This window comes from Takifugu rubripes, chromosome 6 (assembly GCF_901000725.2).
Source record: "Takifugu rubripes chromosome 6, fTakRub1.2, whole genome shotgun sequence".
Taxonomy (NCBI): domain Eukaryota; kingdom Metazoa; phylum Chordata; class Actinopteri; order Tetraodontiformes; family Tetraodontidae; genus Takifugu; species Takifugu rubripes.
In genome coordinates this window covers 3,143,485-3,157,969 of record NC_042290.1, presented here as the reverse complement: position 1 = coordinate 3,157,969, position 14,485 = coordinate 3,143,485, and the positions used below count along the sequence as shown (strand labels likewise).

General features: G+C 45.7%; 2 protein-coding genes across 4 annotated transcripts; one reads left to right on the top strand and one right to left on the bottom strand.

Moving 5' to 3' along the window:
- Window positions 1–944: 944 nt before the first annotated feature.
- Window positions 945–2,288, bottom strand: LOC101069712 (bcl-2-like protein 1). 2 transcript variants are annotated; one of them, XM_029837762.1, is made up of 3 exons: window positions 1,969–2,288; window positions 1,780–1,875; window positions 945–1,163 (listed from the first exon to the last, which is right to left on the bottom strand). In XM_029837762.1, the coding sequence occupies exons 1-3, from the start codon at window positions 2,179–2,181 to the stop codon at window positions 990–992; spliced, it is 483 nt and encodes a 160-aa protein (XP_029693622.1). In that variant the 5' UTR covers window positions 2,182–2,288; the 3' UTR covers window positions 945–989. The 2 variants fall into 2 exon arrangements, with proteins under 2 accessions (XP_029693622.1, XP_029693621.1); XM_029837761.1 differs by having other exon boundaries at window positions 1,780–2,288.
- Window positions 2,289–3,767: 1,479 nt separating this feature from the next.
- Window positions 3,768–10,471, top strand: LOC101069484 (cholesterol 7-desaturase). 2 transcript variants are annotated; one of them, XM_003978372.3, is made up of 7 exons: window positions 3,770–4,485; window positions 6,241–6,429; window positions 7,125–7,303; window positions 7,387–7,512; window positions 7,670–7,789; window positions 8,013–8,189; window positions 9,438–10,471. In XM_003978372.3, exons 1-7 carry the CDS (start codon window positions 4,074–4,076, stop codon window positions 9,597–9,599), a joined length of 1,365 nt encoding a protein of 454 aa, XP_003978421.2. In that variant the 5' UTR covers window positions 3,770–4,073; the 3' UTR covers window positions 9,600–10,471. The 2 variants fall into 2 exon arrangements, with proteins under 2 accessions (XP_029693927.1, XP_003978421.2); XM_029838067.1 differs by lacking the exon at window positions 7,670–7,789 and having other exon boundaries at window positions 3,768–4,485.
- Window positions 10,472–14,485: the final 4,014 nt, after the last annotated feature.

Sequence of the window (14,485 nt, the reverse complement as noted above, 5' to 3'; positions counted from 1 at the left end):
ATCTGAACAGAATTGTCAGTCTTACTCCCAAGACCTGCCAGTTCTTTAAGTCACAATTCCAGATGTCTGTCCCCTGCCTTAAACATTGTAATCCCACCACCATGGTCACCCATGTCAGGTAGATGGTAGCATGTGATCAAGTGCTCTTCCCCAGGCATGGGAGGTCTCTCTCCCATTTCTGTGTAGCTTCAACAACCTTTAATCGTGCACTTAATTTTTTTACATCTTAAACTTTTGCATTTGGTCAGGTGATCCGACGCCTCAAGGCACCAGTAGGCAACTTGTTTTGTATTTCATACTCCTGTACCTTTCCTAGGGGATTGACAGACTTTCCAGGTAACCAATCAGTTTTTTTATTCTCTATTCTATTTACTTGTGCTGTTCATATTCAGGTGCTTGCCTGGAACCAGTTTGTTTAGTAGGTGGAAGAACAAAGAACTGGTGCTAAGATGAGCACTGGCTTCGAACCAGCCCTGGACCCTCTTTGGCAGAAAAGGTGCTTTTGATGTCTGGCGTCAGCTTGTAATTGCAAAACAGTCACCAAATACCAGAGTCTGTTTCTCAGCAAGGGTGAGTGAGTAGGGGAAAAATGGTTGGCCATGGGAAGTGGTTGGTGGGCCTCTGAGTTGGACAACACTTCTTGTGAACGGTCACCCAGCCGTCCTGACAAGATTGTCTTCTTGGATGCTGTTAGGGGACAGCTAGCTGTAGCTACGCTGGGCCGCAGCATGGCTGTTACATTGTTTTGGCTAACTGACCTGGCAACTCTAACTTGTAGAACTGTGCCTCAAACTCGCAGCCTCATCCCAAACAGTCCAGGGTGAAACAAATGGTGAGGTCACGCTAATGCTACGTGAATTACTGTATAATTGGAACAAAATCTCTGAAAAAAACGATTAGTGCTTTTTAGTAATTTTAATTGTACAATAACTACAAATTTACAAACATTAATTTAGTGAAACACGACACAAGCAGGTTACTGACAGTCTCTATGACCAATAAGACATAAAATTTGAAAATGCCTTACGCAATGTACCATAATTTTTTGTAACAATGATCAAAACACCAGCCAGTACCACCAGTCCGCCCAGTATCCATTTACGCCTGTCTTCCTGAGCTCTGTTTGTGCAGGCGTCTTCCCCATAAATGGTAACAAAGCAGTCCTGTAACAGAGACAAAGGTTCAGACAAAAACCAGACAAGGTGGTCAACTACAGCAGCATTAGCATGAAGGGAGGCTAAAGGAGAACTGGCATTGATGGGGACGGCTGACGGAAGCGCCAGGCGGCGTACAGCACGAAAGATGGGAAAATAAAATTAGCGGTGAAATTATTCCGATTTTATTTATGAGGAAGCAACAAACGTTGTAAATGGTGGTGGGATTAACTGACATGTAAGTTTGAATTCTAGCTTGAATTCTAAATAAAGATTCTTTTTTTACACACCAAGGTTGCATGCCAACGTAAATTGCACAATTCTATTAATTTGAAAGGGAAAATAAAGAACGGATTATCTTGGAAATCCTGTCAGGTGAAGGGAGTCATTTTTCTTTCAAATCTTCATATAACACAGCTACTACTCAGTATACTTTCAGTTACTTCAAACTTGAATTCTATTCAGAAAAAACACTATTTTCTGTTGTCAGAAGAATAAAATTCCACTAATCAACTCATGGCCATTAGTCATTCTAAAAAGAAAAAAAAGGTTGTGTTTGGGTCGTCAATTCTCTAACTGCGGCACAAAGGAAGCTTTATTTTGAGTCTCTCTCCTTTATACTCACCCATCCTCCTTGACTCTCGATCCATGGATTAATCCGTTGGTCCAGGTAATCTGTCATCCAGTCTGCAACGTGGCAAACCGGTTCACTTGCGCCGCCCTCGAAAGATTGCACATAAGTGGCGCCGCCCACGACAAAAAGACCTACAACTGTTCCCCAGTTGATTTTATCTCTGAACATGTCGTCCATCACCTTGTTAAAACCTGCCTTGTTCCTAGTCACGGCGACGTATGGGGAGAGGTCACCCGCTTGCTCCATAAAGTCCCGCTCGTACTTATTTGCCATGCTCCGAAGAGCTGCATTCAAAGCCTCTCTGCCAGTACCTGCGGGTGGAGACACAGTGCCTGGGTATTTCTGAGAGAGTTTGTAGATTAAATAGTTCTCTACCAGCTCTCTATTAGACATGATTCACTCTAGTAGGCACTGGAATGCAATAATTCTGATTAGCAGAGTTCAGGACAGGATGTTGGTCAGGACACGATAAGAGTTCAATTGTCTTTAAATGTGACAACTGTAGCTCTTCACAACACACTGCCTTGAACAGTATTTCCTTCGATAGTGTGTGTCTTCAAAGTTGGTCCACACCAGCAGTAGGGGAAGATGTTATATACAACATATTTTGCTTTGAATCAATGTGCCATTGATCCTTGGAAGATCAAAGCCTCTTTGATCGTTACCCACTTCCGTTGGGTAACGTATTGCGTCACTTCCTGTCTTCTTAATAGTTCGTTGGTGCACTGTGGATGTTGTGTGTTGGATTCCCGTTATTTAAAATTGAATAGTCGGGAAATTCTAGTCACTCGATAACAACAGGGAGAAATAGTCCATATTAAACAAATACAGGATTATTAGCATTAGCATGGCCTCACCATCTCTTTCACCCGGTGTCTTTGTCTGTTCAGTGTGTGAAATGTTTAGTTACTTCTCTGCCTCCTTTAGTGAAGGGAATAGGTGCAGAAAGTGTAGTTTATTAATGGTTCTGGAGGCGAGACTTAGTGAGTTTGAGACTCGGTTCCGCAGCTTGGAGTTGTCTGGAGTTGCGTCAGGTAGCCCGGAGAAGCTAGCTGCCGCGGAGCCGCCTAGCGTAGCTTCAGCTAGCGGTCCCACTTAGGGTGTCGTCTAATCATTAGGTTAACATCTTAGTTATACTGCTAGAGGCCGAGGCTGCCTTGGTCCAGAAACATCTCCTCTCCTCTCCTCTCCTCTCCTCTCCTCTCCTCTCCTCTCCTCTCCTCTCCTCTCCTCTCCTCTCCTCTCCTCTCCCCTCCTCCTCTCCCCTCCCCTCCCCTCCCCTCCCCTCCCCTCCCCTCTCCCTCTCCTCTCCTCTCCTCTCCTCTCCTCTCCTCTCCTCTCCTCTCCTCTCCTCTCCTCTCCTCTCCTCTCCTCGCCTCTCCTCTCACCAGAAGAGGGCGGTGTTGCTCCTCAATTTCCGAAATGATTGTGAGCGTGGCATATTTTTTATTACATGAGTTCAAACTACAATTTGCTTAAATAAATCAATAAGTCTGACACGAATGCTAACAAATGCACCCAAAACATAAATTTTATCGGAAATTAAATTATTATTAGAATTAAATTATATTTATGGGAACTATGCTGATTTTAGAGCATTTACTTATTTATTTAAGCTTTTTTTATGTGTTGTGTTTACTTTAATTCTTGACTGGCCTCTGTGTTACTTCATCTTTAGCATGTGCCTCAGTGGCAAGCCCATTTCTGTCTTTGTCACGTCACTACATTTTCGGGGCTTTTATTCTGGATTTTTTTTGTTGTTTTTCATTCATTTCAAATTTGGTTTTTGCACATTTTAAAGATCATGTCGAAAATTTGTCTTCTTCTGACCGCATTATCACGCAGCAAACAACAACAACAATAATAATAATAATACCAATAATAATAATAATAATAATTGAAGGCTGAAGGTTTCATCTATGTTTAAGCACCACACAGAACACGTGTCTCGGATCCTGTCACGTTAGTTCCGCCAATATTCACATTTAGACCACATTTGGACTCCCTCGGGATGAGATGACCTTATCAGGCAGCATCAGTGTTGGACCTGTCTGACGCTAATGAGAGCAAACTGCTGCTGCCAGGTTAATTCCTCAGAGGAATGAAGAATATTTCAACAGATTATGGCTTTAAAATAAGAACCTCTTCACACAGTAAAGGAATTGCGTTTAATTTCTAATTGAAGTGAGACAAATGAACGTCCCAGAGTGACAGGCTGGCCCCGGGTGTGGCCTCTCCGTGGATACGGTATTTAAAGTGTGGCATGAAGCGGCGCCAGGTGCAACATGGACTGGCAGAACCTTCTGAAAGTAGCTGCTGCGGTTGCTTTGGGAGTCGCAACCTGCACCTTGGTGGCTTTGCAAGGACACACGCAGAACTCCGCAGGACGGCACCTGTCATGGGAGGACGCGGTGCCCGGGGTCCCAACGTGGCCCCTGGTCTGCATCCTCGGCGGTCTGACGGCCGTGGCCATGCGGTGGATGTACAAGCTGCTCTTCTGTCCCCTGGAGCTGCTCCGGGCGCCCGAAGATGTGGGCTACATCGCCGAGGACGGTCGCTCTAAAGCCCAAGCGGCAAACCAAGTCCGGCGGAGGAGGAAGACCGGAGAGCTGCCTCCAGTCTACCCGAACGGATGGTTCCGAGTCCTGGACTCGCACCTGCTGCACAGGGGCGAGGTCAGAAATGCCTCTGTGTTAGGTAGGCTGTGATACTTCTGTTATCATTTTTAAATCATGCGGTGCGCGAAGCAGGAAAAACAGAATCCACTTCCTCTTAATCATGTCGAACTTTATAATGTAGATCAGATAAAAATGTCAATCATTAACTTAAAAGTGATCTGCTCTAATTTTATATGTAAAGTGACACAAAATCACCACATTTAAAACAAGCAGCCGATTTCCAAACATATTGTCACTCACACCCAGAGCTAATATTCCAAAAACTCATATTCCAGTTTCTCAAAATCTAAATGTATATTTGCCATTTTTGTATTCGAGGGGCTAGCTTATGGCTACGCCAAAGGATTCATGACACGTATAGTAAGAGTCAACATATATACATATATGTGTTTAATTAAAGAACTGAACCAGTAGTCAATTAGTTAGTACCAGTCAGTCCGTATGTCTGTCTGACTGTTGATAGATAGGTAGGTAGGTAGGTAGGTAGGTAGGTAGATAGATAGATAGATAGATAGATAGATAGATAGATAGATAGATAGATAGATAGATAGATAGATAGATAGATAGATAGATAGATAGATAGATAGATAGATAGATAGATAGATAGCTGGTACTATTACAAGGTTATTTAACATAGTAGATTGATTTATGATCAAGGCCTCTTGGCTTTGAGATAATGAAGCCGTCACACACACACACAGACACACAGACACACACTCACACACACAGAGGCATGCACACACAGATAAACTACTGGAACTGAACTGAAACATGTGTGCGTTTATCTTTTGCCTGTGTTCCACCTTCGGCAGATCTTCATCTTCTCTGTGATTCCTTTCGGACTGAGACCAGCACGCTCACGTCTCGTTCTCGCCCTCCCTGTGTTTGTTGATTCCACTGACGGCAGGTTGCCAGGATAACAGGAGATCATATTACAGCTTTTTGGTTGTAACATTTCAAGCACAATGGCCCATCTTTGTTAGGGTTTCATTGCTTAGTCACGCCGATTGTGACTATTGTTGATGTGCAATCACTCTCAAATATGTGGCTTCCTTTGACAGAGCCATGGAGATCGCCGCTAAAGGCGTCGACGAATACATCCTTGTGTTAAATGTTAGCAGCAGTGTGAACTGATGTGTGTGTGTGTTTCTTATGTGTGTTTTACAGGTGACAGGCGGTCAGCCTGCTTAGCTCATTGAGCAAAAGTTCTTCCTTTTTGTTTCTATGACCAAAACTTGGCTTCATTGGGGGAAGAAAGTTCGCTGCAGTATAAACAGGGAGGACGCGTGACCAACTTTTATTCAGGCAGATTTGGGGCAGGTTCAAGATTCATTTGGAGAAAAAAACCCCAAGATGATCAGTGTTCATTGGTGTCTCTACAGATAAATATCAGCCTGAAGGCTGAGCAGGTTGATGCCACATCATTATAGACCTAAATAGCCAACATCCTTCTTCTTCTTTTCGTAACACAAAATATTAAAATCAAATTTAGTTTATTGTCATGTATCGGTGGCTGAATGTGGGTCATCTGTGGATCGGCGTCGGTCCCTCCAGCCCAGGTTCAGGGCCACCGCGGATCTGCTGCCAAACGGTGGTGATCAATCACTGGAATCACGTCATGGAGGCAGATCTTTTCCACTTCAGCACTTTTAAGTCCTTACAAATTGATTTGATTGCGTTTGTGAAAACTAAAAATCCTTTCTGATGATCACGGTCTGGTTATTTTCCAACTCCTGATCCCTCCACTCACCGATGGCGTGTTTTTCCCGGCCAGGCGAGCAGGTCGCAGTGTTCCGGGGCCACAGCGGGGAAGCTCACGTGGTCGACGCCTACTGCCCTCACCTGGGGGCAAACCTGGCCGTGGGAGGACGGGTGCTGGGGGACTGTATCGAGTGCCCGTTCCATGGGTGGCAGTTTCAGGGCAGTGACGGCAAGTGCATGCGGATTCCTTATGCTGAAAAAGGTGAATGAAAACATGAACGCTGCAATTCAAAGTCAGGGTCGCTACTGTTAGCTGCAGTGGGAGGAGTTTCACTTTCTTAGCACATTCTTCTTGTGTAAGAGTCAATATTATTTAAGTATTTTCATTGAGACAAATATTTACAAGTGCACTTGTCCTCTAACACTATAGAAATGCAGTTTTTACCAGCGTAGATTAATAGAAAGGACTAAAGGAAACGTTCAAGCTTGACTTGGGGGTGGTGGTAGCTCCGTCTGTAGGGGCCTGAGAAGGTTCTTGTAAGGTTCCAGGACACCCTCAGAGCACCACCAGGGCGCCCTTGATTAAGGCGCCGAACCCTGAAATGCTCACATGCGGCCCTGCGATGAGCTTGCAACTCATTCGGGCTTTTATTTTGTTTTTCCTGTCACTTTTTGGTCAAAATCTTCAGTAAATATGCAATGCTTGCAGACTGAGCTGCAGGTACACCATGCTAGCACACAAGTAAACATAAAAACTGGTTCTCTCAGAAAGATCAGTCGTTCTGTTTGTTCAGAACTGGGAGCATATTTACAGGTTGTGAGAATTGGATATATACGTTAGCTTAAATTGTCAGAGCAAAAGTCAACACGGAAGCATCGTTTATTGCCTGAAGATTGTCGGTAATGTGGTCAAAGATGAGTATTTATGGAGGAATCGGGATCCATTTGATTCTTTAGTGCCAGAGATCGCTAAGCTGCATCGATGGCCCAGCTGTGAGGTCAATGGCCTGATCCTGGTCTGGTTCCACTGTGAGGGCAAAGAGCCCGAGTGGACGGTCCCTGAGCAGGAGGAAATTACATCGGGCAAATGGGTCTACCGGGGCAGAACCGAGCACTTTATCAATGCTCACATACAGGTGGGTGCAGACGTATGCGAGACAATCCTGCAGATTTGCTGATATTTTCAACAATTAGTGGTCCGACGAGCTCTGTTGTGCAGGAAATCCCTGAGAACGCAGCAGACCTGGCTCACCTGGGCCACCTGCACACGCCGAGCATCACCAGCGGAGTCGACCTGCGCCACATCAACAGCAAAACCTGGCAATTCCTCCGGCACGACTGGAAGGTGAGGCCTTGGTTTCAGCGGGTGAAGGCTGAAGTTGGACTCCGCGCCGCCTGTTACAGTCTCACGGAGGCTGAACTGCCAAGTTTGCAGGCTGTCGTATTATTAAGTATCGCCGATTCTCTTATTCCGAATGACATGGAACACGTGTTCATTCAAGGTCCGGTGGGAACCGGAGCCGGAGCCAAACCAGCACTGTTCCCAGATGTTTGTGAGACATTCTTTAACCGTGTTTGGGCTCCACTGCTCTTTACTGGATGTTCATGTTGTGGCCAGACAGGTAAATCTCATCATGCACCCATTTTTAGCATTTGAAAACATCCTAGCTGCATCCGAACATTTGGGCCAGTTCATGCTAGCTTCTGCGAAGGCAAAATGAAGTGTGTTTCTTTAAAAATCGGATTGTTTTTCTTTAAATTATTCTTCTGTTGAGGATCTAATGTGTCTTAGCCATGTTTCCATGGATGTTCTGATGCTGTAAGATCCATTCTTGTGTGTGCCAGGTGGGTCCAGGGCTTGTCTTCCTGCTGTTTAACCACGCTTTCTTGGGCCGAGGGCTTCTCGTGCACTGCGTCACTCCCGTGGAGCCTCTCCTGCAGTGTGTTACTCACACCATGTTTTATCAGTCCAACATGCTGCCCGTGGTGCCCAAATTCATCCTCAGAGCCGAGAGTATCCAGGTGAAGTACCCCCTCACCCCCCCGCCGTCACTGTGCCTCCTCTTTGCATTATTTTCTATTTCAGTCAGTCATCAACAAGTGGCTCACTTTAATTTTATTTTATTCATCTTAAAGTACATCCACATCAGCACGTAATGACCCCAAATCACAATTATAACATGCAAAGCACTAGCATAGCAACTGAAACTTCAGCAAACGCCTGTCGTTAGCTTCCACACGTAGCCACCAGACGTCACCTCATGACCTCACAACTGTTGACTGTTGTGTTGGACTGTGATGTGTGCGCTAGCTTGGCTGGCAGCGTTGCGTAACTTTCATTTCTCACTCACCCACGCCCGACCGCAGAGGTGAGCACGTGCTGCTGCTCAGACATCCCTGCTCCGCCTCGCTCATTAACCTCTTTTGCCTGAGCGGACCATTTCTGTTAGCGTTTGTTAGCAGTACAACTTCTTAAGCTGCCTCGCTGACACCAGAAGTAACAGCGGACTCGCACCAAATGTGTAAATAGGCCTCATAAACTGGATCATTGCAGTGGGAGGAAGTAAAGGGGGAAAAGCCACCGAGTTAGCATGTTAGTTGTTTTAAAATGCACTTCTTTAGCGTTATCTTTGTATGCTAAAAGGTTAAATATGCGAAATCGAACCGCCGTGGGGATGCGCAGTCCAAGCAACGTGCGTTTGGATGCAGAACAGAACTTTTGACTCAGCCCAGTAAGAAATACTTTATTTTGTTCTCAAAGAACATTGCACGGAGAAAAACGTGTCGTGGAAGAGCGTGGAAGTAAAATCTTGAAGCCAGTTTTAGAATACAAACCCTTTTAAAATAAAAATAAAAAAAGGAAAAATTAAAAATAGCTTACTGGTGCGATACCAGGCGGACCTGGATGTTGAAATGTGACCCGAAGCTTCTGCCAGCCTGTATTTAAGGATTTAAAGGATCCGGTGGTGGTTGAGTGATCTGAAAGATCAGTTCTCAGCAGGTAATGGATTTACCGTGGCGTGACATTTAATTAACTGCGCAGCACACTTCAGTCCCTGCTGGTTCATTATCATAAATCACAGTAGAGAGGCTGAACAAATGAATCAGAACTTCCTCTGATTCATAAGATCTACTACAAATGAGCTGCTTTTGATCAAGTACTCAACACATATGCTGCAAATCAAAAGGAAAAAAAGACAATTCTAATTAATCATATGTGATTAGGAATAATCAAAGGTCTGTCCCGTGATTTCTTGTGCTTGTGCACAGTTTGAGCGTGACGTGATGGTGTGGAACAATAAGAGGTACGTCTCCAAGCCCCTGCTGGTGAAGGAGGACCAAGCCATCCAGAAGCACCGGCGCTGGTTCAGTCAGTTCTACAGTGAGAGCAGCTCGCGGCTCAAGCTCCGGCGCCACACTTTGGACTTCTGACCTCTCGGAACGTCGGGAGGAGGGTTTACGCTGGGGTTACCGGTGCTCAGAAGGTCCACATCAGGGACGTGTGTGTGTGTGTGTGTGTGCACTCTTTAAAGAAAGGACTTCCTGTTAAAAGGGAAGTTGGGGTGTTATAAGCGCCAAACAGTCCGTTTCAATGTTTGATGGTCCGCTTTAGATAAATACCTCCGTGTGCCTTACAACACCAATAGTTTGATTTAAACTAGACTTTGGCTCTCTGTGTAGGAAAATATTAACCATGAACCTGCATTTGATGGGAAGGTTGCAGTGGTCCTTATGCAATCGAAGCAAGCTCTTCCTGGTTTTTTGTTCATTCCTTTTTTACGAATAAAAGCTAATAGTATACAGAAGCAGCATCCAGAACCACATGATCACTGTTTAAATCTTGAAAAGAGATAGTCTGAAAAGAGAATGCCAAAAGGTCCTGCTCCATTGTTATTTATCCAGTAATGGGGGTGGTAATATTTTAACTAGCCACACACAGCATCGTTTCACTCAAATGATTCTTCCTCAAAACCAAAGATAAGATTTAAGATTCAACAATCTTGTTCTTCACATTTAAATGAAAACATTTGTCCGTCTTCGTTAGCCTTAATCTCAATCAAAACTAAGTTTTAATAGCTCTAACATTGGTACAGAGCAGTAGCACTTTAATAATTGCAAATGTTAGCTACTGTTAGCTAGACGTGTTTGATGAAGAGCCTGCATTTAACTCCTGTTAGCACAACACATGTTAAGAATGCCCGATGAACATCTCTGTTCTGTAAACTTTCAATATATATCTTTTAAAGGCAAATCTACAGCTGTAATGTTCATTTAAATATGAGGAATAAATCTGTCTGCGCTAATGTGTGTGCTCATGCATTTCGGAATAGGCAGAAGCTTTCCGTTGCACTGAATGCATTAGCGTGTTAAATTGAGCTGAAGAGTGAAATGTTCACTGTACTTGGCTGGGGCACATTTTCTCAGGCATGCATTTCCTTTTTCTTTCTTGTTTGTTTTATTTTTTGGGCTGGGCATTATTTAACTTTGGATGACTTTTTCGACTTTTTCTTTTTTCCCTAACTGGGTTCAGACCGGGTTGCCTTTGTTCCACCGGATGACATCAACGGCTGAATCACCGACAAGGAAATCGACTTGTGCGCAAACACGCCCTGCTTGTGTTTGGACTGTGGAAATGTGGGGGGAAAAAAAGGCTTTTGCCTTGATGGATAGAAGAAGAACCCTGGAATGTGAGCAGGGGCGTTGGCACTCGCTTGCCAACACGAGAGGCTCAGGTTGGAGTTTTATATAGACTGAGGGGCACAGCAAAGCATGAAGATCGGAGCGACTCGCTCATGCAGCCTCCGTTTCAGCACAAACATCCCAGCTTTAATGAAAAAAAAAAGGGGGGAGGGGCTACAGCTGAGGCGGACGGAAAGGCATCTGTTCCACAAGAGCTGGAATTGGCTGCTAGGGATCAGCCCGACTGTAGCGGAAGTGTCACAGTCTGCTGAGTGTCCCATCTGCGGTGACCCCCCCCCCCCCCCAACGAGGAGTGCATCATCCTCCTTCAACAGCATCCTCGGTCTCAGCTCAGGCCTGGTTCTTCACATTAGACTATGAAGAGATGTTTGGAGCTGGAGGGACAAAAAAACAACTGCTGCCGTGGTTGCTAACAACGATAGAAACGATGCTAGGCCGGCTAAAACAATCTGAAGACATGTGGAGATGCTTTACATCAACTGACAAGATGTTGGGATCAATGGAATGACCTAAAGAGGCATTACTGTGTCAGGACACAAATAATATAAACCAAATTATATATTATAAACGTGGGCTTGAATTATGCTACATGTATGACAGCCTGGTCAAAGCTAAATGCATCAGGTGAAGGTACACAATAATATAAACATAAACACACACACAATAACATAAACATGCACAGCCACAACACAGGGTAGAAAAACCTCAGAGCAAATTTCACCTCTGGGGGAAAGGGAGCCGCATTTATCCGGCGCTTCTGCCGAGCAGTGCGCCGGAGTCATCTGAGCTTCAAACGTTAGCGTTAGCATGACAGGGAAATCGGGAGCGGAATCAAAGGTGGGAGAGGAGAGAGCTGAAATCACCTGCTGAGATCAGACAGATTTATTTGGATGCTGGGAAAAGAGTTCCGCTTCCTTAAAAAGGCTGGAGAATGACTCCCTTTCCAGGAAACCTTGACCTTCTTTGGAATCGCTTAAACTCTATTTCCATTTATTTGGAAATGCTACAACAAGGAAGTGAAGGTTGGACTGGACAAAAAGAACACATCCTGGGTTACTGCCCCCCTCCCCGCGTGGTCTTCTTTCATGGTGCACATCAGTGAGGTGACCCCGCAGCTGCGTCCTTGATGGCCCGACCATCAGTTCAAAGACAGACATGCTGTCGTTGATAATAACCACGAGGTGCGTCCCGCTCACGAGTCCCTTTTTGGTTTTGTGGTTTATGCACACAGGATCAGTCGGGATCAGTCGGGATCAGTCGGGTCTTTGATTTGCTTTCCGGGTAGAAAACCTTAACGCAAATTTCACCTCTGGGGGAAAACCGAGCCGCATTTATTCAGGGCTTCTGTTGAGCGTTGTCATCTGAGCTTCAAACGTTAGCGTTAGCATGACAGGGAAATCAGGCGTGGAGTCAAAGGTGAGCGAGGAGAGAGCCGGTCGGATCAGGTCACCTGCGGAGGCGGAAAAAGAATCCAAGTTCCTTCAAAAGACGTGCATGTTGCCACCGGTGCACCACAATTTACCCTCAGTTTACCGGGAATCCACGAAGCTTAAGAGGAATAATCCGGAATAATAAAAGAGTTCTTTCATCACTAGAGGCAGCAAAGCAACTCATCTCCCCTGTGCTGTTAACATGCTGAGCCCGTTATTTAACTACAGAGCCCGTTATTTAACCACAGAGCCCGTTATTTAACTACAGAGCCCGTTATTTAACCACAGAGCCCGTTATTTAACTACAGAGCCCGTTCTTTAACTCCAGAGCCTGTTATTTAACTACAGGCTCGGCATCATAAAATTGACATATAAGAATCTGATGGACTGATCTGATTGGCCCAGAATGCTCTGCAGCACGTCGAGAGCCTAAAACCAGAAGAATCATTGTGTTGTGCAGCATGAATTCTTCAGCATGGGACAAGTAGGGATGTAAGCAGGAGGGGTAGGGGGCGAGGAGGGGGGGGGGGGGGGTGCTCAAACATCTATAATTCATGTCAGGACTTGCACTACAAGAGAAACACATCAGATAGGCAGAGGCCCATCTGCAAAAGCAATCCATTTCCAAGGGTTTCCTCAGTTTATGTGGAAGCACAATGTGACCCCCCCCCCCCCCCCCCATGTAAAACACCCTCTGATGCGTTTAAGAGGCCCTCACATATACTCTCCTCTGCAGTGTTGAGCACAAACATGCAGCTTGCACATGAACGCCGCGTCCTCACGCCGCCACACGTGTGGTGGGTTGGAGATCTTTGGGTGCCTGCGTCCCCCTGTGTGATGTCACTTTATGCACTTTAATTCCCGTCTACACCACCTAAACATGCTCCTGTCCACACGTGCCATTTCCATGATGAGCCTGACGGGGGGGGGGGTCACATGTCTGACGCACAAGGTCACACAGGTTGTTTGTTTATGGGATGGCGCGGCTGAGGCCAGGCTCAGCAGACGCGTGATTTGGTGAAGGCCAAACAACAGCGCTGCAGATTCCCTCTTCTTTTATAAACCGCTCTCCTTAAAGCGACAGAATTCCCTCCTATTTTCCACGCACATCCCGTTCCTGGCGCGTTTCTCGGGGGGATGTAAAGCACGCACGCTAGCGTCTCAGTTCCGGGCCCGCTCCGTGTGGGTGGGACCATATATGACTGCTTTACTTCAGTGTGGGCGAGCGACCGAAGCCTGAACTCTTGTGCAGCTTTATTCTATATTTATTCTACATATTCTATATTATTATTTCTGTGCGCCCCTTCAGCAGGAGGTGTTATGATGACAGCTTTATCGATGAGCGTGAGTCAGGGTCATCCAGTAAACGACGAGCACACGCACAACCGGCCCGTGGCTGTCCCACGGGAGCAGGGGGGTCATCACGTCCTTTTTCCCTCCTGCGTGGCTGCGGTTTAACGCAATTTTCCTCAGCGCACAGCGGCGCGTTAATTATTGCGCCTCATTACTGCTGAACAGAGCTGCCAGCCGTCCACAGAGGCCCAGATGGACGGACTAAAGTGCTATTTTAACAGCTGCTTTGGGACAGCAGCAGCTATGCGTGGCGCACTGGACTCACGATGCTCAATTTGAGCACTTTGATGCGCTAAACTGGGGGAACTGCAAATGATTTGTCAAAATCCCGCCGTTTACTGTAAATCCCGCCCTGTTTCTTTTAAAGCAAAAACTTTATGGTCATTCAAAGCCACTTTTTTATGCTGACCTGCTTTAGAAATCCATATTTTTCTATTAAAACCACTGAGCATTAATCTTGTAACATGAATCCTACAGAGAGGCTTCATTTGTGTTTCCTCTACATGAAGAACAAAGTCACAGTGGGTTTGCTACAATGGTTGTAGCAAAAAAAAAAAAAAAAAATCTTGTTTCCAAGGTAACCAGGAGAAGGCTGATTCTGCACATGCTTCTGGCTGCAGGGATGTTCCCACTTCTCGGGTTTAACTCCGCAGAACGCGGAGTCAGAGAAAACACAACGGCCAAACACTGATTTGCGTGTCCGAGCAAAACGCGCGGGATTTAGTCCACGCACGTTGGAGCGTGACGGCTGCGTGATTGGTGAGGTGCGCAGGGCTTCACGACAAAGCAGACATCTCCATCTGTTTCTACGCAATCGGGCAATTTTGGGATTCA